This window comes from Chelmon rostratus, chromosome 6 (assembly GCF_017976325.1).
Source record: "Chelmon rostratus isolate fCheRos1 chromosome 6, fCheRos1.pri, whole genome shotgun sequence".
Taxonomy (NCBI): Eukaryota; Metazoa; Chordata; class Actinopteri; order Chaetodontiformes; family Chaetodontidae; genus Chelmon; species Chelmon rostratus.
Window position 1 is genome coordinate 6,939,852 of NC_055663.1, and position 27,710 is coordinate 6,967,561.

The window sequence follows — 27,710 nt, forward strand, 5'->3', positions numbered from 1 at the left end:
CTAACTACATTAAAAATATTTGCCTCGTTACATTTTCTTGTTTTGCTGTTCTTCTATTAAAAGTGGGAATCATTTGGTTTAGTTTAATGCAAAATGAAAGGAAAAGGTTGTTGTGGTCCTGATGGATTGTTGCAGAAATGAAAGTGCACCTGCTGCTTCCAGTCAATCAATGAGTTGCAATAACAAAGATGCTTTTATGATTATTTTGCATGTGTATAAAGTGCGTCTAAATTGAGGTCGTGCTTGAGCAACAAATAAGACTTTTTGTCTAATGATGGGGTAGCCATCATTGGACAGATAAGGACAAACAGTTACCTTAAGGAAGGTGGTGTTGGTTGGGTCCAGTTTGGAGTTGCACTCGACCTTTAGGACAAAAACAGCAGGTTGAACTAAAAAAAAACTGCCGTAACAAAAGGCATGTTAACTTCACGGAGCATTAAAGATGGTCGGGACTGTGGACGCACTGTTTGCATAGTTTAATATATGGAGACTGCATGTGAGTGACCCAGATGCTGCAATGTGCTGCAGAGATGAGTCACTCCACGAGGCTGAGAGCACAGCCGCAGTGAGTGTGCGCGCACACACACACACACACACACAGACAGGCATACATGACCACTTGCGCTTGTGGACACCGACAAACACACAGACCACACAGAGAAACACACAGCGAGTGTCACGCACACATGCAACATGGTTTTGCTCTCTGCAGCATTTAATCTTTAATCCTTCACACAATTTGCCAAATTACAGATTTTACTGCCCAAACATGTGAAAAGAAATGCATGTATTTCTGCGCTTCGTCTCACAGTGTTTTCTTCAAAGCTTTTCCAATGAAGAGTTGTATAATCATCTCCATCTGCTGATAAATTGTCAGATAATAATTACAAATCATGTACAGATTTGCAAATTTACATCAGAACAGTTGCAAGTGAGCAGCAGGATATGCAAATGTGAATCTCATATGTATGCATCTCTCAACATATTCCATTTCCCTGCTCCTCTGCTCTAAAGGAACGTGTCATGTAAGAGGGGGCAAACACAGCAGCCTCATATGATATGAAATATTAACGTGACCTCCATCTGTCACATCCAATAACACAACCTTTGTTTGCGTCTCTTGCTTCCTCACATCGCTTCCGTTCCATTTCTCGGTCACTTTCCATCTCTCCATCTTCCTCTCTTTCCAAGACGTTTTATAACAATATCCCTGCTCACCCTCCCTCCACGTTCAGCCCCTTCCTTCATCTGACAGAGGAGTGATTTGATTTAAATTTGAACATGCGGCAGATTAACTGGTGCAGAAGCATAAATATCTGGGCCACTTCAAACTAGGAAACCCGAGAGACGGAGCGAGGCCATCTGGCCCCTGGAGAACGGACACACACACAGACATGGACACACACCTATAGTATCAAAGACATTCACTGCACACACAGACACAGATGGACAGACAGAGCGAGCCCAAACACACACACACTCACACACTCCCTGGGGGTGCAGAGAGGGTGAACCAGGTCTGTGCTGGCTGACCTGTTTCTGTTTTACTGAATGAGGACAAACAGTCACGAACTGGATCTACATGCCAAGTACAAAACACTGAACAAGGCAAGAACAGTGGGGGGGTTGTTGTTAAGAGCTTTAGATAGACTAATATTTTTTTGAGCAGGATTAGTCTGAAGGAGGAAGTTATCGGAGTGGAAAAGGTCAAGGAGCGAGCTAAGGAAGGAAGAAAGCTGATGAAACAGAGGTACTGCATGATGAGGTAAAGACAGAAAGGGGGATAAAAAGACGGAAGAAGGATGACGGACTCACCACTCCCTCCTCGGCAGGGGCGTTGTCTCCCACCACCAGCATCACAGGACACCTACAGGAACAGTTACAATATTTAGTAGCTAGAGGTGACTTCATGTTGACTTGAATCAGAATTGTGCTTATATTTGGAGGATGAGGCCTGATTATTTTCAGTATTGGTGTGATTCTGCTAATTATTATTTTATTTATTTATTTTTTGTGTGTGTGTGTGTGTTTGTGTGTGTGTGTGTGTGTAGAATCGCACAAAACAGGGAAAAGACGACAAGTTAAAATTCTTTGGTTTGTTCCACCGAGCGTCCAAAACCCCCAAATATCACACAGTATTTATAATAGTAAGCAGCAAATTTCACATATGAGAAGGTGGGACTAGCAAATATTTGGTTTAGTTAAATAAGCAATTAATTAATCGTATTATTGAACAGTTTTTTCGACTAATGAGTTCATTTATGGATTAAATTACAGTGCATCCAAGGTTGCTGTGTATAGCTTTTTTGTTAGAAAATATCAATGTGAATTAACTGCAGTATGTCCATTGCTGTGCTATCAAACTGTGTCTGCAGACTCACTTCAGGGTCTTGGCGTTGATCACTGTCCCACTGCGATTCATCTCCAGGTCCCTCCGACTGAAAGAGACAAGACGTCATCATTATGTGTGTGTGTGTGTGTGTGTGTGTGTGTGTGTGTGTGTGTGTGTGAGTGCGTGTGTGAGTGTGTGTGTGAGTGTCCGTGAGAGCAGGAAATTGTATTCCTCCACCTGTTGTACATGTTCCAGAAAAGCTGCAGGTTGAACTGGTTGACGGTGTTGTTGATCTGTTGCCTGTAGCTCTGCACCAGCTCTGTGTTGCTCATCAGCTCCTCCTGCAGACAATCACAAACTGAGTCAGAATCTTTGCAAAGATACAAGAATGAATTATATATATATATATATATATACATATATAAAGAGAGAGAGAGACAGAGAGAGAGAGAGAGATAGCTTACCTGGCTGAAAAGATGCGGCAGCACAGTATCTGGCAGAGCACTTGTCAGACCTGACAGCTGAGAGAAAGATGGAGAGACGATTAGTGTAAGAAACCAAAAAGCAGGTCTGGACTAGGACAGACTAGCATGCAGTTATAGACAGGTACCTTGGTGGCAGCCCAGTCAATCCAGCCTTTGCCATTGGGGTCGATGTTGAGCAGAACCAAACCCTCCACCAGGTCAGGGAAGATCAGCTGAGAGCAGAGGACACAAAAACACGTGTAAGACAAAAACAGAGCTCAGGACACCCTGAATGAACCCTGAATATCTGAATGTTTCATCCAGCACGGCTACAGACAGAGAATCAGGATGTGACTTACAGCAAGCTTGGCCAGAATGTAAGCTCCAGCTCCAACTCCGATCCCAACGATGCTCTTAAATCTGCAAAGATTATTGGTGCATTAGAAGAAAAGCTTTAAAGATGAATAATGCTATACTCTTGTCAATGGTACATCTGTGCGGAGACACCATCGAAACAAGAAGTGTTGTGACACTCTGGTGCGGCTATACGATGTAACACAATGGCATTGTTGGCAGCACATGCTGAAATTTATCCTTGTGCAGAGCGAAGAGTGTTGTACATCTCAGCTGTGGCTGGTACTGAATGTCCAGGCTAAAATTACATCCTGCTGGCAAGAAACATCTCCGCTCAGTAATTTCTACTCTGCAAACTGCTCAGGATTTAAAGACGGCGGCCATGAAGCTACATCGTGTTGAGGAAAAGGTGAATTTTGTACCAGCGTTCTCTGCTTTTGTTTAGTTTGCACATATTAGCTTAATTTTTGAACTGAAATTGCATCCTGATAATCAATGAAAAAGTACTTAAAAAAATATGAAAAAGTATTGGTGTGAATAGGAAACAGATACCAGTGCAAATTTTGCATTTAACACAAAGGGAACAGATGTAATAGATTTCGGTTGTTGCAGCAACAAAAAAAGAAAACACACTGTCTTTGCCAGTTTGCAAAGTAGAAGGAGGACGCTAAAACACTGGCTGTGTCGGCTCTGTGAATAAATGTGTGATTTAAAAGCAAACAGCACCGACCCAAAGTGCTGCACCACAGTGGGCAGCATCCCGGCCAACTGGTCCATGGTTGGGTACTGGTACCTGCGGAGGGAAGGGACACGACTCCTGCTCATCAGTACTTCACATGCTGTGTGTGTGTGATCAGTACAGTGAACACATATTTCCATATGATTCAAATCATTCATGAATACTTTATACTTTTTAGATTGAGGTAATCCTTAGTGTCCTAATCCCCTGACCACCACATAATGAACACATGTTAAATAATAAACAACTATCCATTCATCAGTGGTTGTTTTCAGGCCATGTGCATAAATGTGTGTGTGTGTGTATTTGTACTGTATTGGTTTTTTGTTGTGATTTTTTTTTTACCCCTGTGGCAACTGCGACGCTCCAATCTGCTGTCCCGGGGCGTCGACGTGGCAAACCACAAAGTGCTTGGTGATCTCCTGCATGTCCTCGTTGTTGAAGAAAGTGTTGAAGCACAGCTTATCTGGAAGAGAGCAAGGGAGGAGAGGGGAGGGGAGGACATAAGTAGAGGTAGCGTGGGGTGAGAGGATGGAGAGATAGGGTGGAAGAGAATGGGAGGGGGGTAAGGAGGAGCAGGAGGACAGGATGGAGGGATGAGAGCGGAGGAATGTGATCACATTAAATATGCATGGCGGTCAGAGGGGACCTTGAAGGTGGCCATCTGTACAACTGATCCGGTGCCAGAAGGAGGAGGCAAACCTGACATGTCATACAACCCTCATTCACCTTGATTTCTAAAAGAGAACTGACACCATGAATTACTCCATTAATTACTCATGTAGGAAGACTTACATGTACTTTTGTCTCTTTAAAGCTTCTCTAAAGATGATTTCTCCTCTTTCAGATCGCTATCTAAGCAGATCGCAGCGTTCAGCGTCCCTGCAGGTCGTTCTGAACTGCAGTTTTGTGCAGGTCTAAAAGTAATTTAGAGGAGAAACTTTTTTTGGAACGCTGCCTTTTACCAGGCATATAAACACCGCTTTAAAACATGCTCCATGATGAATGTAGTTATTCAAAATAGTCGAGCTCTGTCCGTTATGTTATTGTACTGAGTGATTAGTCAATGTTTTAACTACTCGATGCTGCCTTTTTGTCCAGGTGTTACATCTCAAGGAGCTAACCGCAGGATTATGGACACACATTGATCTGACTGGTTTGCGGGTTTTCTGATGTGTTTGCTCTGCTGCATTGTATCGCCTCTGGTACAGTGAGGCAGCCTTTTGTTTAAATCATTTTCATACAGATTGTACTCGGCATAAGTTTATTAGGAGTGGCTGAGTCACAGCTGGGTCTGTTTTTATTTATGCAGATATTTATAGTTTTTATAAGTGCTATCCATGGAATTCAAAGGCAGCTGTAATATAAGTCTTTTGGCAGGCTTTTGATACGTACGTTAATGCCGGTTACACTGGCTTATTAATGTCAGCTGATAGAACATACTGTATTTGCAGAGAAGCACAGCATGTTTAACAATGTTCTTTGCCATGAATGGCATGTGTTGTCACAGCGGCATCATTAAAATGAATTTCGTCGAGGCTATAGAAAACTCTGAGCATTGCGCTCTGCAATCGCTGCATGTATAATAGATGTCAGCTCTCCATTTGCCCTCCTCCCTCTGTTTCTGCAGTTGGCCTACTTTCAGCACATGTGTGTCAACCGCCGAGCGTTGTTTCCTCCTCAGGCTCCGGCTGAGCTTGTTAATTAAACGGACCAATTAGCATGACAACTGGGTTGGAGATGAAAAGTACGGGAGGCAGGGAAGGTGACCGATTAGTCTTTGCCCCGCTGGAGCGCGCTGTGCGAGCTGTTTATGTGCTTAAAAACACAGACGCCATGCGAGGACAGAGGTGAGAAGTTTCTCCCACTCTGCTTCGTGCTGAATCACTGGCCAGTCTGCACTCCTCCTGACTCCATGACCTACTTTCCGCCTCTTCTATGTCTTCTTCTCTCTCTGTTTAAGCCTGTCTTCCTATAATCCCTCTCCTTTGTTTCCTGACACAATTCCTGCTCCTTGATCTCTTTCTTCTCCTCTCTCTCACTTTCTATTTTTCCCACTCCCTCCTGTTCTCTTGTTCTTTCTATTTCTGTGTTTTTAATCAAAGACTGGCAGGTCGCTGTGCCATCTGCTGATTGGGAGTCACTGTGAACTCCCCACCAATTTTCTTTTTTTTTTTCCAGTGCGACTCCTTTCATCCCTCACTTTCCCCTCCACCCTGCATGATTGTGCGCTACAGTCCAGTGATTTAGTAACTGGCTGTGAATACTAATAGCCTTGTGGTTCTGCTCCAGCAGTTATATTCTGGTTTAGTCTATCGTTAGATTCTACCTCATGTATTGATGTATGTGATTTATTCTTTATTCAATTGTTTTTTGTTTTTTTTGCATCACTCCTCATTGGCTGAAGTGGATTGCTTTGTGTTGTTTACTGCATCTTTTTTTTTCTAAATGAGATGGATAATCAGCTTAATGATGACAATAAAAAGGAACAGGACCGACAAAAGGCAGCGAGACAGATGACAAAAGCCAGATATCTGCAGTCAGCAGAGCTGTGGATCAGCTTCGGTCCATGACACGCTATCCTCCAAACCCCCACCATCCCTATCCCACCTCCACCCATCAAAGCAGAGCCGCAGCGCTGCTGGCCCCGCCCTGCCTCCCTCCGCAGGATGGGGATGTTTTTCTGACCTACATTTCACGCTCACCCTTTCATTTGCCTCCTCATCTCTTCCTCTTTTCCATTTTTGTCGCCACTGATCCCACTTTAAGACAACCCCTGCCTCATTGTTTTTATCTCCTTTGCATCTCTCTACATATCCGTCCTTCCTCTCCTATACACGAGATTATATCATTATCCCCCCCTTTATTAGATTATTGACCACTCAGCCTGTATTAAATGCTGGCATATAGGGCATACTGGGACTTTGTGGAGGGACATCAACATCATGGCAGTCAACACTCAGCCTTTAGACTTCAGCGTTTCTCACTTCAACAATATTTCTGCTACCTTTTGTTATATGAAAAATTTGATTGAATCCATGACAGAAAATCTGAAAAAAAACTGAAGTGATTTCATAACATACATTCTAATGCTTCAGGTACAGTAAACTGTTCAATGACTTCCTGATTAAACACACTTAAACAAATAACTTAATTCCATATGACTTATTCCTTGCTTTGCAGCCCAGTATCACGGCAAAGCTAAATAAAGGACGTTTTATATGTATATAAAAGACAGCGTCAGTGTGACTTTTTGTGACATTTGTATGAATGTGAAGCTTGATATTAATGGGAAAAGGAAAAAATAAAGGGTGATAAAGTCTGTGCAGGGAGGAGGTGGATTGTGTGATCTTTCACACAGGAGATGGGTTGGTTTCCGTGTGAATCCAGTAGCTAATGTTGATTGATTTAAAGTGATTTTAACCCAAACCACAATCTTTTCCTAAACCTAACCAAGTAATTTTGGTGCCTAAACCTAACCAAACTGCAGTGTCACCTGAAATGTTTCTCAGCAAGTTTTATTTTGAAAATCTAAGCAGACTTTATTGTTGTAACTTTCATCCCTCTGCAAAACGTAACACTGACACAGTGGACGGGCGTTTTCATTACATGACGTGATACCCGGTTGAGTCGTGACGCCGGCGACATGGACCCCCTGCTGGAGATGATAATAGATGTATATGTGTGTGAGTGCAGGCGGGAAGGCTAATTATCACCTCTAAAAGTGCAGGAACACCTTACAGACAAGCCTGGAAGATCTGTCAAGACACACACACACATTTTTGGTGGATACTCACGGTTCAGTCCCACATCGTGGTAGGTGAGAATAGCAGGCTTGTTTCCTTTGGGTGCCCCGCGGATCACCACGTGCAGCATCCCGTAAGGGGTCTCAATATCATGTTCCTGTGACACACACAAACACACTCTCACTCACCTGGTGGATCACACACGGCCATTTGGTTCTGTAACAACATGTGCACCTGAATCCTCACTAGGTAAACAGATGTAGGGGTGATATAAAAAAAAAAAAAAAAAAAAACCAAACACCTCAGTGATCCATAATCTCAAGTGTTTTTCATTGTGGCACATTTTAAACACTGTGCAAGATACTTATTATTTAAACTGCCTGAACTTCAGTCAGATACTCCTTTTCCATTAATATGTGCAGGACTGTTCCTTATTAATCATCAGTGTTACAGCTTTCACAGCTGTATGACAAAGGTGCAGGGGCTAAGTTAGATAACGAGAAAGTCTTTAATTAGTGTGAGCTGTGACCACGATGAGTCCTGACAGCAAATTATTGGACATGGATTGACTAAACATGTCATGCTCTGCCATCGCGTATAGTAAATGGCTTTAAAGGACGGAGAATCTAAGATTTCTACAGCGACAAAAGAAAACAGGAATTAATGTTTGAAATATGTAGTAATGTCTTATAGGGTGAGACCACTGATGAGCATATATTGAGGAGAGTCCATTGCTGAGTCACTTTCATTTATGACTCAAAAACAGATCTCAATAATTAATAACTGCATGAAAGTGAAATGTCTATGTCCAAAAACCACTCAGATATTCACAAAACAGCCTTTTAATTTGGAGAGACATGATCTTCATGAACACAGACTGGTAGAACATGTGAAATGGCATCTGAAAGAAAACACCTATGACTTGAAGACCCTGACAACAAAGAACCTGAAAATGTGAGAAACGTGGGAGGAAACATTGAAACAAAAAGCCAAACATGAAACAAAATTTGAATGGAAGGTCAAAATTAGGGAAGTTAGAACTACTCTTCTTATATCCCAAAACCGTTGGTATTCTATTTGAGAACATACCAGATAATAACTTAAAGTGTCTATTCGGGATTTTGCTTTTAATTACAAAAAAAATGTCTATTTGAAGTCCTCTGTTTTTTCCCTCCTGATTTTTAAATGATTTTTCATTTATCTGGTATAAAACCAAAGTGGAAATCTCGACCGCCTGCTCCAAATATTTGGCTTGTTGTGTAACCAAACTTGTCTTGTTATGACCCACATTTTGTCAGCGTCCGCTGGTCAGAGACAGCCAAACTCAAAATGGAGGTAGGAGATATGTGTTTCCATGAGCTGCGCAATGTAGGCACACATACACATGCACGCACGCACACACACACAAACACACCGCAGTGGTGTGGGATTATTAAGCCTCGTTTCGGCTGTAAACTGCACTGAAGCCTTTACTAATGATGCAGATGCTTTACACCAAACAAACTGAGATCTGATACACACTGCCGTGCCATCACGACTGCCCTCCTCTCAGCATCTCTTCACACCTGAAACTATTCAGACACAACTGAGTGAAATCCTCTGTCAACTGTCAATCTGCAGCATCTCTCAGCAGCCGTCTGCTATCTGTAATTTAATACGCGTTCACTATGGAGTGCTTTAAAGACCTCCCAATAACTCACAGTACAGAAACAAACAGCACTTTTAGATGCAGCCAACTTACTGCTAAAATTCTACATAATCCCCCCCCCCCCCCCCCAGCAGCAGATAGTCATGCAGCCAGCAGTCATGAGTTAATCTGGGAAGATTATCTCTCTATTATTTCAGCGTCAACATCAGTGTTATCTGCAATCAGCATTCTAATTTGAGGCAGTTACGGCATGAGGGGCTTTGTTCAGAGTCTGTTTTCAGTGACTGCATTGTGGTGACCTTCAGACGTCCAGGAGGAAAACACAGAGAGGAATTTACAACGTCTCTGAGTGGATGTGAAAATCTTCAAAATAAAATGACGGATGCTCCATAGCAACATGATAAGTGGGGTTAATTTGAGCTAATCATCACCCGAAGCCCAAAAATTGAGCAAAAATCATGTCACAGTGCAACATGGACCACATGAAGCAGAAAGAAAAATCAGATGCATCAAATTCCCTTCGCTCTGTCCTCTCTTCCTTTCCTCAGCTGTTTCAAGGTTGCCAAAATGGATGATACTGCAGAAGGATTAACACGTCCTCTGCACAGCCATGCATGCGCATACACACACACACACACACTCTCATGTGTTTAGCCGCAGAGATATGCGCATCGGCACACTGCTATGTTGGCGAGCTTAAGTGTGTCAGTGGGCCAGAGTCAAAGAATGACCCATCATTTGACACTGACGCTGCAGTTTCTCCCTCTGAATGCAGAACATAATGACAAAACATATTCCATACATTCGTTGTGACACAGCTGCACTTTGCTGACTGCCAGCAAAAATTGGCTCAGACTAATATGAATTTTTTCTTTTTTTCGTAAAGAAATACAACAAATTTGACATTTCCAGGCAAACACAAGCAGCTCACAAACCATCATCAGACCAGGGAATTTATTCTGACGCAGGTGACACCACATCTAAATACAGTCACTCACACACACACACGATATGATTAAATCAAACACACACACACTCAGGTGAAGTACACATCCCTCCATCACACACTCCTTCCTGCCACTCACCCCGTCCCAGCACTCAGGCATGGCTCCAAAGTGACTGTACTCTTAGTCGAGGAAGAAGAGGAGGAAGAGGGGTGTGCAGACGGGCAGACGAGCAGCCAGACCTCTCCTGTTTTGAAGGACTAGGTGCTGGTGAGCACTCGCTGTAGGATGGAGATTTGGATGGTAGATGCTGCAGGCTGCTGCAGTGTCTTTGTCTGCTCTGCACTACTCCCACCCTGACTCTTTAGCTCAGAGCTGCAGCCCTCCTCTTCCTCCCCCCCTCCCCTCCTCCTCACGCTCTATAGGCACCCGAGACAGGGTGTGGGGCAGGCTGGAGATGATTCGCTCAGAGCGCTACCTCCCCTCCACAGGATTGGCCAGCTGTCTTTTCAGTCATAGACTGAAGGCACTCTCCCATCAGCACCACTGCTCCAACTCGGATCTGTTTCTGCTCTCCTGCCTTTTTGTTTTCCTCTGCGACCTTGCTGTGTGCCAGCCTCTTGGAAAAAACAATACAGCTGCCATTCATGAATTAGCTGTAATGAGGCCAAATCTATTCATAAAAAATATTCGGGGACCTGTAAATCTGCAGTTAGCCTGGACGTAACAAGTTAGTCAGAAGTGACCGAGAATCGCAGCCTTCTTCACTTGTTAAAATGTGTTGAGCGGCTTCAGACTGTTCAGGACTCAGGCGTCTAACCAGAACTAAGAGGCATGGCCATGTCTCAGATGTTTCAGACCCAGCTACACCTGTACGTAACGCAGTAACAGTGTTAAAATTCATTCACTGATTTCCTTTTGCTTTGTCTTGTTATGTTTTCATGTTGTTTTTGCCAGGTCTCCCTGAACAAAGAGGTTTCCAAGCTCAGTGGGACATACCTGGTATAATAATAATGATGATAATAAACTTTATTTGTATAGCTCTTTTAAAATATAAGAACTTGAAAGAAGTGAAAGACAAACACAAACGTTTCAGGCCTGTATGAGGAAAGTCACAGGTGGTTGAAGTCTAAAGTAAAGAGAGAGTTTTTAGCTTTCTTTTAAAAATATTCAGCAAGCTCCTTCCCTGATATCTGTAGTTACTGTGATCCAGAGCTTTGGGGTGTAATGGACAAAGGCTGCATCCCTGATTTTCTTTCAGCTGTAGTCGGAAACCTCGAGCAGACCAGCAGCAGATGATCACAGTGTTCTTGAAGGGAGTTAATAAATGATCGAGTTAGCAATGTAGCTTGGTCCCATTAAGGGCTTTGTATACAAGGAGGAGGATGAGTGATAAATGGAAGCCAGTTCAGAGTAGCTCAAACCGGATTGATGTGCTCTCTCCTCTTGGCTCTGGTAAATAGCTGCAGAGTTTTGAATGAGCTGAAGACTCTCAGTGTTTTTTGTTTTTTTTTATTGGGCCAGTAAATAGTGTGTTAAAATAATCAAGTTGGCTTGAAATAAAGGCATGAATCAGATTTTCAGCATCTTTTTTGATTTATAAATGGTCGTGTTCTAGCTTTCTAAGGTGGAAAAATGAAGTTTTCATCACCTTGTTGATGTGGGACTTGAAGCTTAGATCTGAATATAAAATAGCACCAAGACTTGTAACCTCAGATTTAATTCAGGGACTTAATTTCCCCAGATTGTTAAACAGCATTTCTCTTTTTGTTCTAGGGCTGACGAGTAGGGTTTTAGTTTTGTCCTCATTTAACCTTAAGAAATTATTGATCATCCATTTGTTTATTGCCAAAGTAAGTTAGTAATGGAGTCTATAGCTGCAGCATCATTTGGTTAGGCAGAGATGTACACTTGTGTGTCATCTGCATAACTACGAAGACACACATTTTGCTCTCTGATGATGTCACCAAGTGGCAGCATGTATAATAAGAACAGTAATGGACCAAAGCAGCTCCCTGCAACCCCAAAACAGATTACATGTTTCTCAGACAGATGATCTCTGAGACAACCCGTTAAACACACAGTCAGAAAGACCAGCCGACTGTTCAGGACCATTGATTAAGATATCATGGTCAGTCGTATCAAACGCTGCACTGAGGTCTAAGAGGACAAGAACTGAAAGCTTATTTTCATCAGAATTTAGTCTTTAGAGGTCACTCGTTATTTTAGTCAGATCAGTTTCAGCATTGTGGTTTGTTCTGAAGTCTGACTGAAAATCCTCCAGAATGTTATTTTCTTTAAGAAAGGAGTTAATTTGCACTGAAACTATCTTTTCCAGTGTCTTACTGATGAATGAAAGGTCGGATATCAGTGTATAGCTGGTGAGTGCATTATTATCAGAAATGATTTCATTACAGCTATTTTGAAGGCATCTGGGAAGATGCCTGTTAGCAGAGATGTGTTTGTAATCTTCAGGACATGACTTGAAACACAGTCAAACACCCGCTTTAAAACTGCTGTAGATACACTGTCAGCACAGGAGGTGGAGGAGTTCGACTCAGGGACAGACAGGTGAATTTTCCCATGGTTACATCTGTTTGACAGGGTTTGTTGAAGTCATCAGTAGTTACATCAGTGGCAATGCTGACTCTGACTGAGGTTATTTTTTTAGGAAGAACGATGCTAGTTCTTCACAATTTGCTGCAGAGGAATGTGGACAGGTGGGGGCAGTGTTGAGTAGCTGGTCAGTAGTGGAGAATAATATTCTAGACTTCCCAGCATTCTCTATAATAATCTTGGAGAAGTAGTCATTTCTTGCATGATGTATTGCTTTCTTATAGACAGTCATGGCTTCTTTGTATATATTACAGCGAACTATGAGACCACTTTTCCTCCATTTTGTTTCAGCTGCTCTCTTGCTCTCATTGACACCGCGGATGTGAAACCATCTTTTATCTTGTTACAAAAAGGTAAAAAGAGGGATTCAAATCAAATCCTTAAATTTGAGAGGATAATTTGTTTAAAGGTGGACATAGCACTGTACATTTCGGTATGGTTAGCTGTACCCACACCTTCCTCACTTGCTCTGTTGGGTCAGGAAGAAGACAGAAATAATTAAATTACAGCATAATCATGCTATTTTTTTTTTCTTCTTCTTCTTCATTTAAACCCTGCAAAATTAACACAATTCCAAGAAGAAGCAGCCGAGGAGGCGAATGCTGCTGAGGTCTCAGCTCAGGTACAAATTTTCTGGAAATGAAATAAAAGTCAGTGTAGTTGAACACTAATGCTTTAACATTCAGGAGTATCTCTCCACTCCAAATAAAATAGAATACTGACGTTTGCAGAAGGCTGAGAAGTGTACGTGCACATTCACATGACAGTGATGGTGTCACAGTTTCGCTATCATGCTGACTGCAGCTCACACACACTCTCACCAACACACACACACACACACACACCAGTCTCCCAGCTCTTTGTCCTGCCTCTTCAACCCCATCTCTCCCCCTTTTCTCTCCGTCTATCCCCTCTTTTCTCTCTCCCTCTATCCCCACTTTCCTGTTGACAGAACACTCGGCATGCTGACTCAACTTGAAACGCCACTCTTTGCTTTCCCTCTCTCTCTCTGACTTTGTCCCCTTTTCCTCCACAGCAGAGATTAGCTGTCGCTTTCGCTGCTGACTCTGCATCACTCCGTCCACTTTAAACACACAATCTCTGCCAGCAGGCGTTTGACGACCAGTGATGGGCGGGAGGGAGCTTGAACAAATATTGATATGAGAAAGAAATGTACACCCGCATATGACAAAACAGAGTAGGTGGAAGTGTGAACGATGATGGCTGACACTGTTAATTAAATTTAATTATATTTGCAGAACTTTTGATTGAATTATAGGCATTTAGATCATGATTGTGTCAGCAGGTTCTCCAGTAATGCTGCCATTTCCTATCTTCTTACCTGTTTTATATGCAGTGCAATAACACATAACACCCCGGACCTGACACACACACACACACGCACACGCACACGCACACACACACACACACACACACACACACACACACACACAATCACACCTGTAAGCTGTTTCCCTCTTTTTAAGATCACAATGTAAATGTGATATGTTGTGCTTCGACTCTTATGAAGATGTGCCAGGCTTGTTGGATGTCTCATATCACTGACTCTCTTATAGTGTATGAGCTAATGTAGGCAGGGACAGATGAGAATTAGTATCATCTACATGTGTATCTAGCTGTTTTGCTGAATATTCTGTCATTTTAAGTGACTCTTATAAACACTTTCTTTGTACGTATTAAGTCTGAATGTCTTCCTAAGCCGTAAAACTATTGTTAAGTTTTCTTTACTTGACATTCTGCAATGCCATCCTGCCCCATCATCACTTAAAGGAGTACTCCACCAATAAATACGTTTTTTTTTTCTTAACACATCAAAATCAATGCTGCAGAAACAGCGATACTCCACACCTTCTGATTTTCTGGATTTTCAAACTTGTAGTCTTCAGGCCCAACCAACACAGACTCAAGTGACATCAGTCGAAGCAATTTATACAATTGTCTAACAGCGTGCTCTTAAGCCACGTACAGCTTTAAGCTTTTTTTTTTTTTTTCATATATGCAGTAGTACTCTCCAATGCCTGCACCAACAGACAGGCAATTTCTGTAAACCCAGTCTATCACAGCATATTACACTATTTTAATTTGTATTGCAAAGCTGGATGGATTCCTTACTGACAAGAAAGAGTAATCATACCATGATATTCATCTATAAAGCTGAACTGTCAAAAGAATATTTTTACATTTTAGAAAGGATTATGCTCTTTCTTGGCAAGAGTTTGATAATGTCGATACCACTATGTCTGTACACAAAATATGGAGCTGGAGCCAGCAGCTTAGCATAGCATAAAGACTGGAAGCAGGGGGAAACAGATAGCTTCACTGTCTAAAGTTCATCCATCTCTACAGCTCACTAATTAACACATTACACATTGTTTTTTCATTTCTACACAAGGAGAAATATAAAAATGACAGTGACTTGTGTTGTAACTACTTCTTGAAGAACAGCCATCGGGCACAGTGACTTCCTCTTTCCTATTCAGACGCCCTTTATGTATGGACTAGATAATTACGTGTAAATATAGTTACTAACCAACACGCACAAGTGTGTTGTCAGTGTGAAATGTCTCTGAGAGTGAGGCATGTGAGCATGTTGCAAAAGCAGTTAACACATGATTACAGTCTTAGCTGTCTCGACACATCAGCTGCCATTATGTGCCTCCATTACTTTAATGAGGAGAATAATTAAACAATTTATTGCAGTAATTGCAGTAATTACCACATCCTAAATGTCTCCATGATCATCTTTGTAGAGCCATGGGTGGTATTAAAATGATTTGATTAAGCACTCAAATTTTACAATTGTTTCAAGAAAATCAAAACAAATTTTCCTGAATAGTGTAGGCCCTCAAACTTTAAACTGCATCGGGGACACTGCATTAATAAAATACAGAATATACTGTATAACACAACCCATGCCATCTTTTATGGTGGAGGAACATAAAGCAATAAGATCAGAGGGTTCAATTATCACCTGAGGCTCCTTGGATTTATTAAGTATCGTCTTAAGATAATTTCCTATGAGATACTTCATCACTTGAGATACCTCAATTAAAAACAAAGTCATTTTAAGTTCGGTTAAATGAGTCATACATTTGACTGAATGAGTGAATGTGGTATATTTACAGTTTTCAGATTTGGCACACCCTTTATAGCAGCTCGTCTCGATCTTAATTAAAAAGTTGTTGGCTTTTTAATTCTTCACAGCCTTTACTGAGCTTAATGATGCATTCTACTGATGTTTTTCAGAAGTTGTGTCACTAACATGAACTGACATAACCTGGAGCAATTTCACCTCGAGTGATCTGCAGGATAAGATCATTTCACTGTCGAGGTTTTATAAATAACGACATGACTAAAGGCTAAACAAACGCGGATGCCCTTTAAAAGGTATTAATTACTTATAGAATTGATTCTGGGAGATAGAGGCAGCGTCCTTTACCTCACAGGCAGCCAGCTAGCAGAGACGACACTGCTCTTCACATGCTGTGTTATTTTCTGAGAACTTGAAATGTCAGGATGGAGTGCTAGACAGAGGTGTTTCATAGGAAAGGTCTCATGACTCCTCTCTGGCAATTAGCACATCTGACTAAAATAAGATAGTAGAGTTGTTACTTGTGTGAAAATTTCTCTTCAGAGATGAATAAAGTATCTATCTATCTATCTATCTATCTATCTATCTATCTATCTATCTATCTATCTATCTATCTATCTATCTATCAACTGAAAAAAACAAAACAAAACAAAAAAAAAACAAACCCAGAGGACTTCTCAAACTGATGGCGTAATGCTCCATGCAAGTTCATAAACTGGAGAATTCAGGTGCTCAAGTTTAAAACTGGAGTAAAATATCCAATTAATGCATACTCATGGTGCAACAATACTTATATTCAATTTGAATTGTATAAATGAATCACATTAATGGAGCATAGCAAGTAAAGCACAGGTGTAATAAATGACTCCATATGGAATAGCTCCAATCCATGTGAGTGTGCTTGTAAACCAGTGAGCTACCATGCACAATACCAGGGTCCTGGGAGTGGTACACTCAAATAGGGGGCAGCTTTTATTATGTTGAGGTATATGGTCAGATCAAGCATGATCAGGGGTAAACTGATGTCTGGAATGGAGACCACTTTTAGTTGTGGTATGTGAGGCCACTAGGGTCAGATACGGGATAGATAAACCAGAGGTAGTAATGTTTAGGGGGCTATTAGGACTATTAACTTTAGATGTAGACATAGATTGTCACAAAGGAGAACATTCCTCAGTGGGACAATGCCCAGAGCATGATCTGGTCTTTAAGCTAGGGAAAGGTATGGGTGGAGTCAGATAAACAGTCTTGCTATATATTGTGTTGTCTGTATGTGAAGGGCAGAGTCTTCTGATCTGACCCTGAAGCTCTCTCAGATGGTCAGCATCTGATCTGATCCTGCTTGTTAATAAAGGTCTCTTTAACTCAAGCTTGTATCAGCGGACTTCTTCCTACATCATCATCATCATACCACTGCTCAGCAGGACCTGGCTGATAAACTTCAATGTTTCATGGCAAAAACCTGTATCAGAGTCCTTTTTCTTGCTCCCTTCAGCTTCACTTCAGCTCTTTGCTGCTTCGTTCTTGGTACGTAGCATTAGCTTGCATTAAAACTACTGCTTATTATTGTATTAAAACGCTCACAGGTAACTGAAATTGTGGCACTTCAATAACAAAGATAAGATGATGCTCTTGTAGCTAATGTGAAATTGAACAGAAAAATCTCGGTACTGTCACTGTCACATTGTCACATTGTTTTGAGGCTGAGGTTATTTTAGTTTCCAAAGCTGAAATGTGGCACACCTTGACACACCAAGTGTGGGAGAACTGGTTCCAAAATGGTGCAAATGAGCCCTGAAAGCTGTAAATCTCAGCCAAGTAGGCTAATCACTGAGTCACCGCTATTAATCAGAAAACTGTCATTTTCCATCTATCTGTTCATTATCTTGATTTATCCTGTGCAGGGTCGTGCTCCAGCATTGACTGGGAGACAGGCAGGTACACCCTGGACAGGTCACCAGTCTATCATAGTGCTGACACAGAAGGCAGACAGTCAGACTCACAATCTCTCTTGTGGGCATGTTAGAGTTATCTGTTCCTAACCAGTATGTCTTTGGATGCACACACAAGGAGATCACGCACACTCCACACAGTAAGGCCTTAAGTGGAGAATGGCTTCAAACTCAGGACCTTCCTGCTGCATTAATGACTCCATCATTCAAGCCATTGTCTTTCTGCTGAATAATCTCAAGGTTTTGATTATCATCCTTGTTATATTTAGCCTTGTGGAATTACAGATATCTATCTTCCACCTCTTTTTATTTTCTCTGTGGACTCAGGCAAGGATCGCTGTTTACCCAAGAGAGCAGGCGCGGAGAGATGACAAACAAAAAAAGATGGATGATACACAGTAAGAACATGACAGACGAGGAGCACTGATAAGAGCAGGTAAGAGGAGGGAGAAGAGGGCTCAGTCTCAGCAGAGCAGCTGCACACACATCAGTTCATACCTTCCAATCCCCTGCCGGCATCAGCTGTTCGCAGCTCTCCTGCAGAGAAAGACAAGCAGAGACAGAAGACAGAAAGACAAAAAATTAAGATAGGCAGGAGATATGCGGTGTGAAGTCACACGCACACAGTAAAGGGTGCATCCACTGTTGCACCTGTAGACCACTATAGCAGAAGAGGAGCACAAGCTGTGCACTGTAGGTCCAAACCACAGACACAGAAAAACACAGTTTCCCAGAAGCACCTCAGCAGTACAGTATATCATGCTCAACTGTCTCTGAACATACACAGAAATGTGTGATATATATCAAATTTACCATTAATTGCACCTGTGATAGGCACAAAGATCCAAGAATTTGCTCATAAAATTGCACTGTATGCATTTGAACTTATTTAACAGTTATTTAGCAGTGCACTGCAATAGGTTTGGATATTCACAGGAGACATGTTTTAAAAAGAACGGTGAAAACTGACTAAACAGAGGTCTGGATAGTCTGACTTTTAGCTCCAAAAACACTGGATGCGACATTTCTCATAATGTAGCAACAGATCTTTTAATAATAATAATAATTTCCGAGCTCAAGATGAGATAACTCTGATGACATCATCACAATATCATCAGAGGTTATTTTGTCAGCCTCAAGAGCCACAGTAGACGTGACACAAAATTGGTAAAAAATTGGTGGAGTGGCCCTTTGAAAGCATTATGGAGTGCCAGCTACATCTGTTCATCCAGTGTATCTCAGTTGAGAGAGACAGTAAATATGATTTACTTAAGTGCATGTGGGAGACTGGGAACAAACCAGCAGTAAAAAGTGAGGGAAGATGGTGTTTTTTAATACAGGATGAGAGAGAGCACAGCAACCAGATTCCCTCCACAGCAAGCCACCTCAACAGTCATCTCCATCCGTAAACAAAGATGAGCTGGGGCATACGATCGGGGCATAAAAATAGCATTTTTGTCATCTGGCCACAGCGGCGAGGAGAGATTACCCGCGAGGCAGTCTCACTCCTTCACTGCCAAAATAGAATTAAAAATTCAGAGACACTGATTGATAACGGCCGGTTTCAGTGGAAGTGACAGCTGCGCCAGCGCCAGTCAAAGCTTTCCAGTATTTGAACACGCTGGATGTGAGGCAAAATGTTTTTGGACACAAGTCTTGAAGAAAATGATTTTTTTATCACGCAGCGCTCACTTTTTAAGAATCTGGTTTCTGTATTATGAGGAGATGCACTGACATAAAACAGGTTTCTCATCCACAGCTAAATGTGTGCTAATGTGCTGGATAATGATGCGTAAGAGCAACATTTAATGGATTTCTGTGATAGTCTTTTTTTTTGTCATTTTTCAACACGACAGTTAAAGTTCACTGATCTTAACCTGTGTTATTTCAGCGCATGTTATTTAAGAGCTCATTCCTGCTCTGCGGCCTTTTGTCAAGCTTCGAGCAGAGCAGGAACATCTGCAAATCTGGACAGAAAAAATAAGGACGTGCACATGATTACACAGGTTAGTCAGAACTGTCAGATGGTTTCCACACTGCTTCCTTGTTAAACATGCACAAGTAAGCTCTTAGTTTGTGAGTTCATGTGGGAGTTTTTGAAGATATTTCTGAAAGAAAACATGACAGGATTAATGATGGATAATGTACATACAGTATACAAAGTCAAAAGGAATAGTGGTGGATTAAGGTTGGGGAAAAGAATAAAGAAAGTCATATTGTAAGTTATAAGCGGTGAAGACTGGAAAAGAAAGGACAGGACTGGCACTCCACTGAGTGAACTAAGTCAGAACAGGGACACACCTGAAGAGAGAGAAACGCGTCACTAAAAACAACAGGACCTGAAGCTGCCTGGGAATATTATTGACTTTTCCAATATGCTACTATATCGTCAGCCGAGCATCTGAAGATGTGAGCTGGAAGAAATCCATCAAATTGATTTCTCGTCCCAGCTGAAAGGGCAACTTCAGTCCCTGCGGATTTCATGCAAATGGTTCATTGTTTTCAGAGGAAACATGTTAGTGATGACAGTACGGTGGTCGGACCAGCAGGTGTCACTCTTCTCTTCCTTATAACTCCCACCCCGTGCTAGTGTATGTGGAGGGTGTGCAGCGCTGAGCCCACTGAGAGGGGGGAGCACTGAGGACCCGGAGCATGTACCGTAGGCAGTGACATCTATGTGAAATGTTTGGCTTGCATCGTTTTGGAAAAATGTATATCATATTGTCTTAGCGGAGGTCTCTGAGAGACATTCTTCATTGACCAGTGGACTGGTGGAAATAAATGTTTGCAGATGTTGTGAGCCCTCCTCTCGCCAAGAGCCTGCCCAGGTGATCCTACAGGCTGTGTGTTATGTAAGGCTGCATAGAGATACGGTGCTGTGGAGATGTGCTGGACCAAGCAGCGTTGTGTTTGCTGCTGTAATGTGCCAATCTCAGAGTCTGGTCTGGAGACTGGTTTGGTGAATGTAGACTTTGGCCCAGATTTTAGGCTTTTCAAATGGATCTCTCTGCTGAAAAAAGCACAATTACTGCGGCACTAAATTTAATTATCAGGTCCAGGAGGATCAGGGGACCGACTTATTTAAGTCTTATCCCAGAGATGCTATAAATGGAGATGAAGGAGCAAAAAAAAAACAAAAAAAAAAAACAACTTGTTTTCTAGGAAAACATGTATGCACTATGTCAAAAGGCTGCTATGAAAGAATACAAAGCTTACCAAAGGAGGTTAAGATGTACAGAAAACAACTATAGTTACTATACTTATAAAGACTATATAAAAAAGAAAACATATAATCATTTTATATACAGCACATGTATGCATTGTTACAGCTTGAGCACTGTAAAAAGCTAGCTAGCAGTTTTACTACGACTAGCAACAACATTAAAATGTTGCTTAATGGATTCCTTGTGATTTTTCCTTCACGGTTTCACTCTGCTGCCCTCAGCTGTGTTCCATGTTGGCTGTGTGTGTTAGATTCAGTGTGCTGGCAGTCAGATGTTTCTGCTTGTTCTGGTGGTTCTGGTAGTTACCGGGAGGACCCCGCTGGCCCGACGGCGGGTCTGGCGGAGCCAGTGCCGCGCGATGACATGCCAGCGGTGAGTGGGGCGGCTGGGGGGAGGGGGGTTGTTAGGGGGCGCGGGGCTGGCGGGGCACGGTAACCCCCCCGACGCCTCCTCTCCTTTATCCTGCTGTGTTGGGAAGAGAGAGCAGCAACATACAGTAAACATAAAAATGTGATGCACATCATTCACGATTCATTTTCTGATGCAATGTTAATGGAAGTCTTAGAAATGTGCTCAGTGATTAAACCTTTAAACCTTTAAAGCTCCAAAGAAGAAACTTCTGGCCTCACTTTGCTTCATTTCAACACATTCTCTGATTGAAACAACAGCATAGGTCAGTGACGCTCAGGTTTAGGTTAGACCGGACCTCCGTCATACCAGACCTTTGTTATCATGTGTTAATGCTGTGAAACAGGTGCAGCTTGGTTAGGTTTAGGCAACAAAACTACTTAGTTTGGTTTAGAAAAAATCGTGGTTTGCGTTAAATATGTTACTTAAGTACATTACATTAACAAAAAGTGTGTGGACTTTCTTGCTTTTAGTCCTATGTCACCCGACTTTGTCCTTTGCTCCCATCATAAAAACAAGTCCTAGTAGAGGTCGCGGCCTAACAATAAGCATGAATACTGGTTGTAATAACCTGCTTGCACAGACGTCTTATGGGGCTGTTTTACTGGTGAGGATGGGCTGTTCATTTCTATTCCAGCATCATAAGAAAGGTCAAGCTGAAGATGTTGAGCGTTCCTTTAGCAGGATGTTTACATGCAACTTTTAGCTAGCACTATGCTGCATTCATGTCACACGGCAACGACAAATAAATATAAGCTTCAGAGTGGAAAAGGTGGTACTAGTTATGTTATTTTCAGGACTACAGCCAGGATTTTAAACATACTGAAGTCATAAGTCCACTCGCTCCCCAAACCCCAAAAATCAGCATATGAAACAGTCTAGTCACGCCATAGCATGTGATAGACCTGTCAGCCCACTACAGGATAACATGTCAGTGTGAAGTTTTGCCTTGCCTATGCATGAAAAGTACGCACGTATGATGGTGTTCTACCAGCAGGGGGCGATAATGACAGGACATTTTAAGCTAAACCACGATATTTCCCTAAACCTAACCAAGGCTTTTGGTGCCTAAACCTAACCAAACTGCAACCATCACCTGAAATGTTTCTCTGCAAACGTTATTTATATTAATTTTTTATTGAAAGTCTAATCACACGTTGCATGTTTATTGCAAACTCAACACCTTCTGTTCATGCCTGATGCAGACAAAACTGTGGCACATATGGAAGAACGTTGTTCCTTACTACTGTACTTGTAACGAAAAACTACTTAACTACCAAAATGAATGATTATGTGACCGTTTCTATTGATTGGAATATGTTTTTGAGCGTGAAAAGCTGAGCAAAATCAGCCTTCACTCCTGACATCTCGAAGCTTCAAATCAGTTCCAACAAAGCAAAACTTCCAAACTACCATCAGGCAAAGTGAATGCACCATCAGTCCAACATGACTTACAGGGTTTCACCAGTGTTTTGTGCCAGGAGGTAATCACTAAGTTACTGCTCTTAAAGGTCAGTAACACACTGTTGCACAACACCAGAGCCACAGACTTTAAATGAGCTGGGAGAGGCAAAACTGCAAGCATTTCTCAGCTGACGTCGCCTTCGACACAACAATAAAACAAGCGCCCCGTTGAGTCACGCAAACATGCGACTGGATCGATGCGGCAGCGGTCGATGGCCTCGATAATTTACAAGCTGCGAGTCATAATGAGCAGACATAATGACCTTTTGCTAGATGAGCCGATCAATAACAGAATTAGTCATTAGTATTGATGTGCAGCATATTGAGGCTATGTCTAATAAGCTAGTGAGTCAAAAAAAATCTCCTGGATGGTCAGTGTCGTTTCTGACACACTGGCCAAATGAGTCAAGCTAACATGTTTAATTATGTTTACTTTCTCTTATTTATGGTTCGTTCAATATGTTGTTTTCATGCTATTCTGGCCAGTAATGATTTTGCCGCCTGTTTGCTTCCCACTGTAATAAAAACAGCCTTCTCATAATTGGCTCTTAGATCTTTATTCATTACTCTTTAATCAAGCACCCTTTGTCTACCGTTTTACTCGCCATTCACGCAGAATTGTAGGCATTATAACCAACTCACCTCACTAAGAAAATGCTTGTTTCAGGAGGGAGTTTGTCTTTTTCAGGCACAAATTGGGCCTCTTCAAGTCGCTTTTCTGTCAGCTAGATCTGGCATGTCTCTACCACTTCCAACTTCACGCAACAAGTGGCTCTCAAACATTCAACAGCCCTGGAGTCAGCCCCAACCTGTTGCTTATGGATAAGTGGACTGGAATAAGTGGCCTTTATGTAACCACCCACTGCCTATTCCCTGCTCTGTTTTCGCTCTTTGTCCTCCACCACTCTCTCTCAGCTTAAATGAGCTTTCATCTTTTCATAGCGTTATCAAAGAGTCATGGTTGGATGGAGTTCATTAGTTTCCTCCTCCGCTGGTAAACAAGCACACTGTCTAATTATGAGCCATCACGGCTAATGAGCACAAACATCTCTGTCTTAATGCACCGAGAGTTTCAGAGTCCTTCATCCTGCACAGGTTGATGAGCCTGTGAACACCCGGACGAGAGGGTTAACGGCACAGAGGACATGCACAGTACATAAAGCAGGCGGACTGACCATGTCCGAGTCCACTCCTCGCTGCTCCGGCAGCAGGGGCTTCTCCTCCGTGAACTGCTGCTCCTTCATCCCCGCCATCCTGGACAGCAACCTGCAATCACCATGGCAACAAGCACAAAAACACACACACACACACACATGTCTAAGGTTACACTATTATTTCATCATGCAGAGCGGTGTTTGTGTTTGACTTAATAAAAAAATAAATTCATGTGCATTTGCGTTGCTGCTAGTGTCTAACATGATGATGACAGTTCAGATTCTATTGAATGGAATGGAACCGTCCTTCATGGAGCAATTTCACAAGTCCACATAGTGAAATTGTGGAAGGATTCAGATCGCTGATTGAATGTTGCACTGAAGCGTTTAATCTGAGCATCTGACAGATGAGAAACTGATTGGAGACGGAGGAAATGGAATCCAGATGAGAATTAGTTTCGCTTTGGATTTATTGGAAAACTTATTTGTGAAAGATAATAGTGATAATAAACAGCCACAGTACACATTGAGATTTAATAAAAGGTTACTATAAAACAAGACTACAAAAGCAGTGATGCTATAGATTTCAAGCTAGATGTAAATCCTTTCCAATGTTAGAGGTTCTGAACCTGGCAAGTGTGTCTTTAAGGTCTAACCCTCTTTTCCTCCTCAGAAAAACATTTGCAAACATTACATCTGAGCATTTTGAAACCTTCCTCGTTCATAACCAGCATGCACTCTTCTCCTCTCTGCCTTTGCTGATGCATCACTGTTTTCCTAACCATCACCTGTAGGTCACAGGAATAACGGGAAACCACTGACAGTCACCCGTGTGCATGTGCGTCCTTGTGCACGTGCATAAGACAAACAAACGGGGACTCATAAACACGCTGCTCTGCAGCACTAATGGAGGTCAAAAACTTGAAAATTGAAGTTGACACAGATGCTTATTGACCGAGATTGCTCTGGAAAAAGCAGAGCTTGGAAGTGTACAGGCCGCTGCCCCAAAGATAACAAGAGGACTGAGGCTGTGTTAAGGTCTAATTAAACTGGCCTTTTTTGTTTGAGGTCACAAACACACACACAGACACACACAGACACACACACACACACGGACAGCCGTAACACACAGTTATTCGATGCATCAACACAGACAAATAGTGGGGTCAGACTGTGTCAGTACAATAGCACTGCTAGATGATTATGATCAGTCCTGGGACATCCAAGAGCACAACACAAACACTGCTACATACATACACACACACACACACACACACACACACACACACACACTTTGAATTGAGTTCCTACTGATACTACATCACCTGACTGAGGTACTGTTGGACTGGTGCTCTGTGTTAAAACTGGCAGATATTATTTATAGTCCCTCTTACATTGAACAACAGTCTGTGGAACTACTTTTCCACAGATAATGTGAGGTCAGAGCGATGGATAATGGCCAAGTGTGTCTAGATAACAGTCATTTCACAACAGGTCGCTGCAAATGATGGCTATTCCTCTGAAATGCCTCGCATTAACCCTAAGACCTGCCCACCTTTGTTAGTGTTGCTACACCTCTCAAGCTTTTATTCTCACCCAGCACATATGCAGTTTACAATGAAAAACAGGGTAGACTCACTAGTCCAAGTAAAAAGCTTTGAGGGTGAAGATGAACTGATGAGTTCTGCAAAAGTAATGCTTTTCAGGTGAGGAGTATGGCTGCTCCAAATAATGAAGAGCAGGTCAGGCCTATCCTCTGATACAGTTGCATCCAGGGCCAGCTTACACACACTGGGGGATCCTGAGATGTGCTAGTCATGGGCTTTATGTAATGGCACATCTAACCTCACAAAATAATGTAGTAAGCTCGTCAGCCTTTGAAGTAATGCTATCTTACTGTTAGGCAGCCTGTGCAGACACGCATGTTGTGTATGATTAATCTGCTCTTTACAATTTTACTTTTGTGTTTTTGGTTCTGTAAAGATGTCAGGATAAGACTGGACAACTGGTGTTTGGCAGAGGGGGCAGTGAACTGGCAATTTAACGTGGAGGTCCTAATAAATCATTAACTGCTGTGAGGTCAGTGTTTGTACTTTAGGTAATTCTACTCAGCTACCATTAACATAGAGTGTGTTGAAATGCTAGCACTGAACATGCATGATTGCTACAGGGGACTGGAGTCCCCCAAATGTAGGGATGCGGGAAAGTTGCCCCATCACTGGGTAAGTTGTCACACTGTACAAGGTGAGTTTTCACATTATGTTTTTCAACAAATAAGAATATATATGAAAGTAGAGGATTTCTACACTCATTTATTTTTATAGATCTCAGGCTGCCCATTCACACCATGACTCACGACCCCCCCCCCCCCATTCAGGCCATGACTCCCCCATTAGCACCTATTGAAACCATGACTCATGTGACAGCAACGACTGAAATGATGGCCGGGTTGGTCTACGACTCACATGTGACCTCAATAACTCCCAAGGTGTGAACAATCCTGCGAGAGGATGAATGCCTGGGGTTCAGTTAGAACTGAAGAAGCCTCTTGGATGAGAGGGGAAACATCTTCTACAACCTCGAGCAAGTTCAGCTGCCTTTGTAAAGCACTCACAAGGAACAGTCCATGTAAGCAAATACATGTAGGAGATAAGTCAAGCAGACCAAAGTGTCTTCTTACTCGAAAAACAAGTGTAAATGAACAACATATGGTAAAAAAACAAATATTTAGTCCTGAACTTTGACTTCTTTCTTTCTTTCTTTCTTTCTTTCTTTCTTTCTTTCTTTCTTTCTTTGTTTCTATTTCAAAAGTAGCTGCAACATGAATGAGCCAAACTCAGTCACTCAGCTCAACGTACATTTTGTCCCTGACATCGGCTGCATGGCCTAATCTGAGTCATCGCAGAGTCACAGTTCCAACACAAGTAAAGTGTGAACCCTGGACTACAAGCCTCGTGTGCCCTTTGCTGTATTGGATACACTTCACCCATTTTTCTTCGGGGCGGCCGTTTGAGACAAGGCACAGGCACACACAGACAAAGCAGAAGCACTCTTCATCGTCTGATGATTCATCTGAGTATTTTCGTTTTTTGGCCACCCGCTTCCTCTTTGCAGCTGCTGGAAATCGCCCTTGCTTCTCGTGCTTCTTAGAGATCCTTCTGCCAACTCTCGCTGTGTTTTTTGCCTCCTCTAAAGCCTCTTCCTCTGTATTTATTTTCCAGTCCAGTGAATTCCATCGGACGCCCTTTTCTGGTCACAACATCTCACAACTCTTGCTGCTGTGTTTGCACATTGCTGTATTTCCCCCTGTAGATATGGATATGCATGGATATGGAAGGGTTTGCTATCAAGCATGTTTTCAAAGTCTTTTGGTGGTTGTAATCTGCGGGTAGTATTTCTCTGATGTCTTGGTACAGTTTCTACCTCCTGCAGTGCACAGTGGGTGCGCAGCCTTTATTCTCTGGGGAGGCAGGTCTGCCTGCGGCAGTCTCTCTGAGCCTTCACTGAGTCGGTACATGGTCGCGGATCGGTCACGGCACTCAGGTAATCTGCC

The 27,710-nt window shown here is 42.3% G+C and overlaps 1 protein-coding gene across 2 annotated transcripts in view; it reads right to left on the reverse strand.

Moving 5' to 3' along the window:
- Positions 1–27,710, reverse strand: part of ndrg4 (NDRG family member 4) — a 56,048-nt gene that overhangs the window by 2,951 nt on the left and 25,387 nt on the right. For both annotated transcript variants that reach the window (XM_041939841.1, XM_041939840.1), the window contains exons 2-14: positions 24,179–24,269; positions 21,438–21,596; positions 18,406–18,444; positions 7,687–7,792; positions 4,235–4,355; positions 3,881–3,943; positions 3,156–3,216; positions 2,943–3,029; positions 2,797–2,853; positions 2,570–2,673; positions 2,382–2,438; positions 1,816–1,867; positions 316–363 (exon numbers count right to left, since the gene is read on the reverse strand). In XM_041939841.1, the coding sequence (XP_041795775.1) occupies positions 316–363; positions 1,816–1,867; positions 2,382–2,438; positions 2,570–2,673; positions 2,797–2,853; positions 2,943–3,029; positions 3,156–3,216; positions 3,881–3,943; positions 4,235–4,355; positions 7,687–7,792; positions 18,406–18,444; positions 21,438–21,596; positions 24,179–24,256 (1,032 nt within the window). In that variant the 5' untranslated portion in view covers positions 24,257–24,269. The remainder of the gene's footprint in view (positions 1–315; positions 364–1,815; positions 1,868–2,381; positions 2,439–2,569; positions 2,674–2,796; positions 2,854–2,942; positions 3,030–3,155; positions 3,217–3,880; positions 3,944–4,234; positions 4,356–7,686; positions 7,793–18,405; positions 18,445–21,437; positions 21,597–24,178; positions 24,270–27,710) is intronic.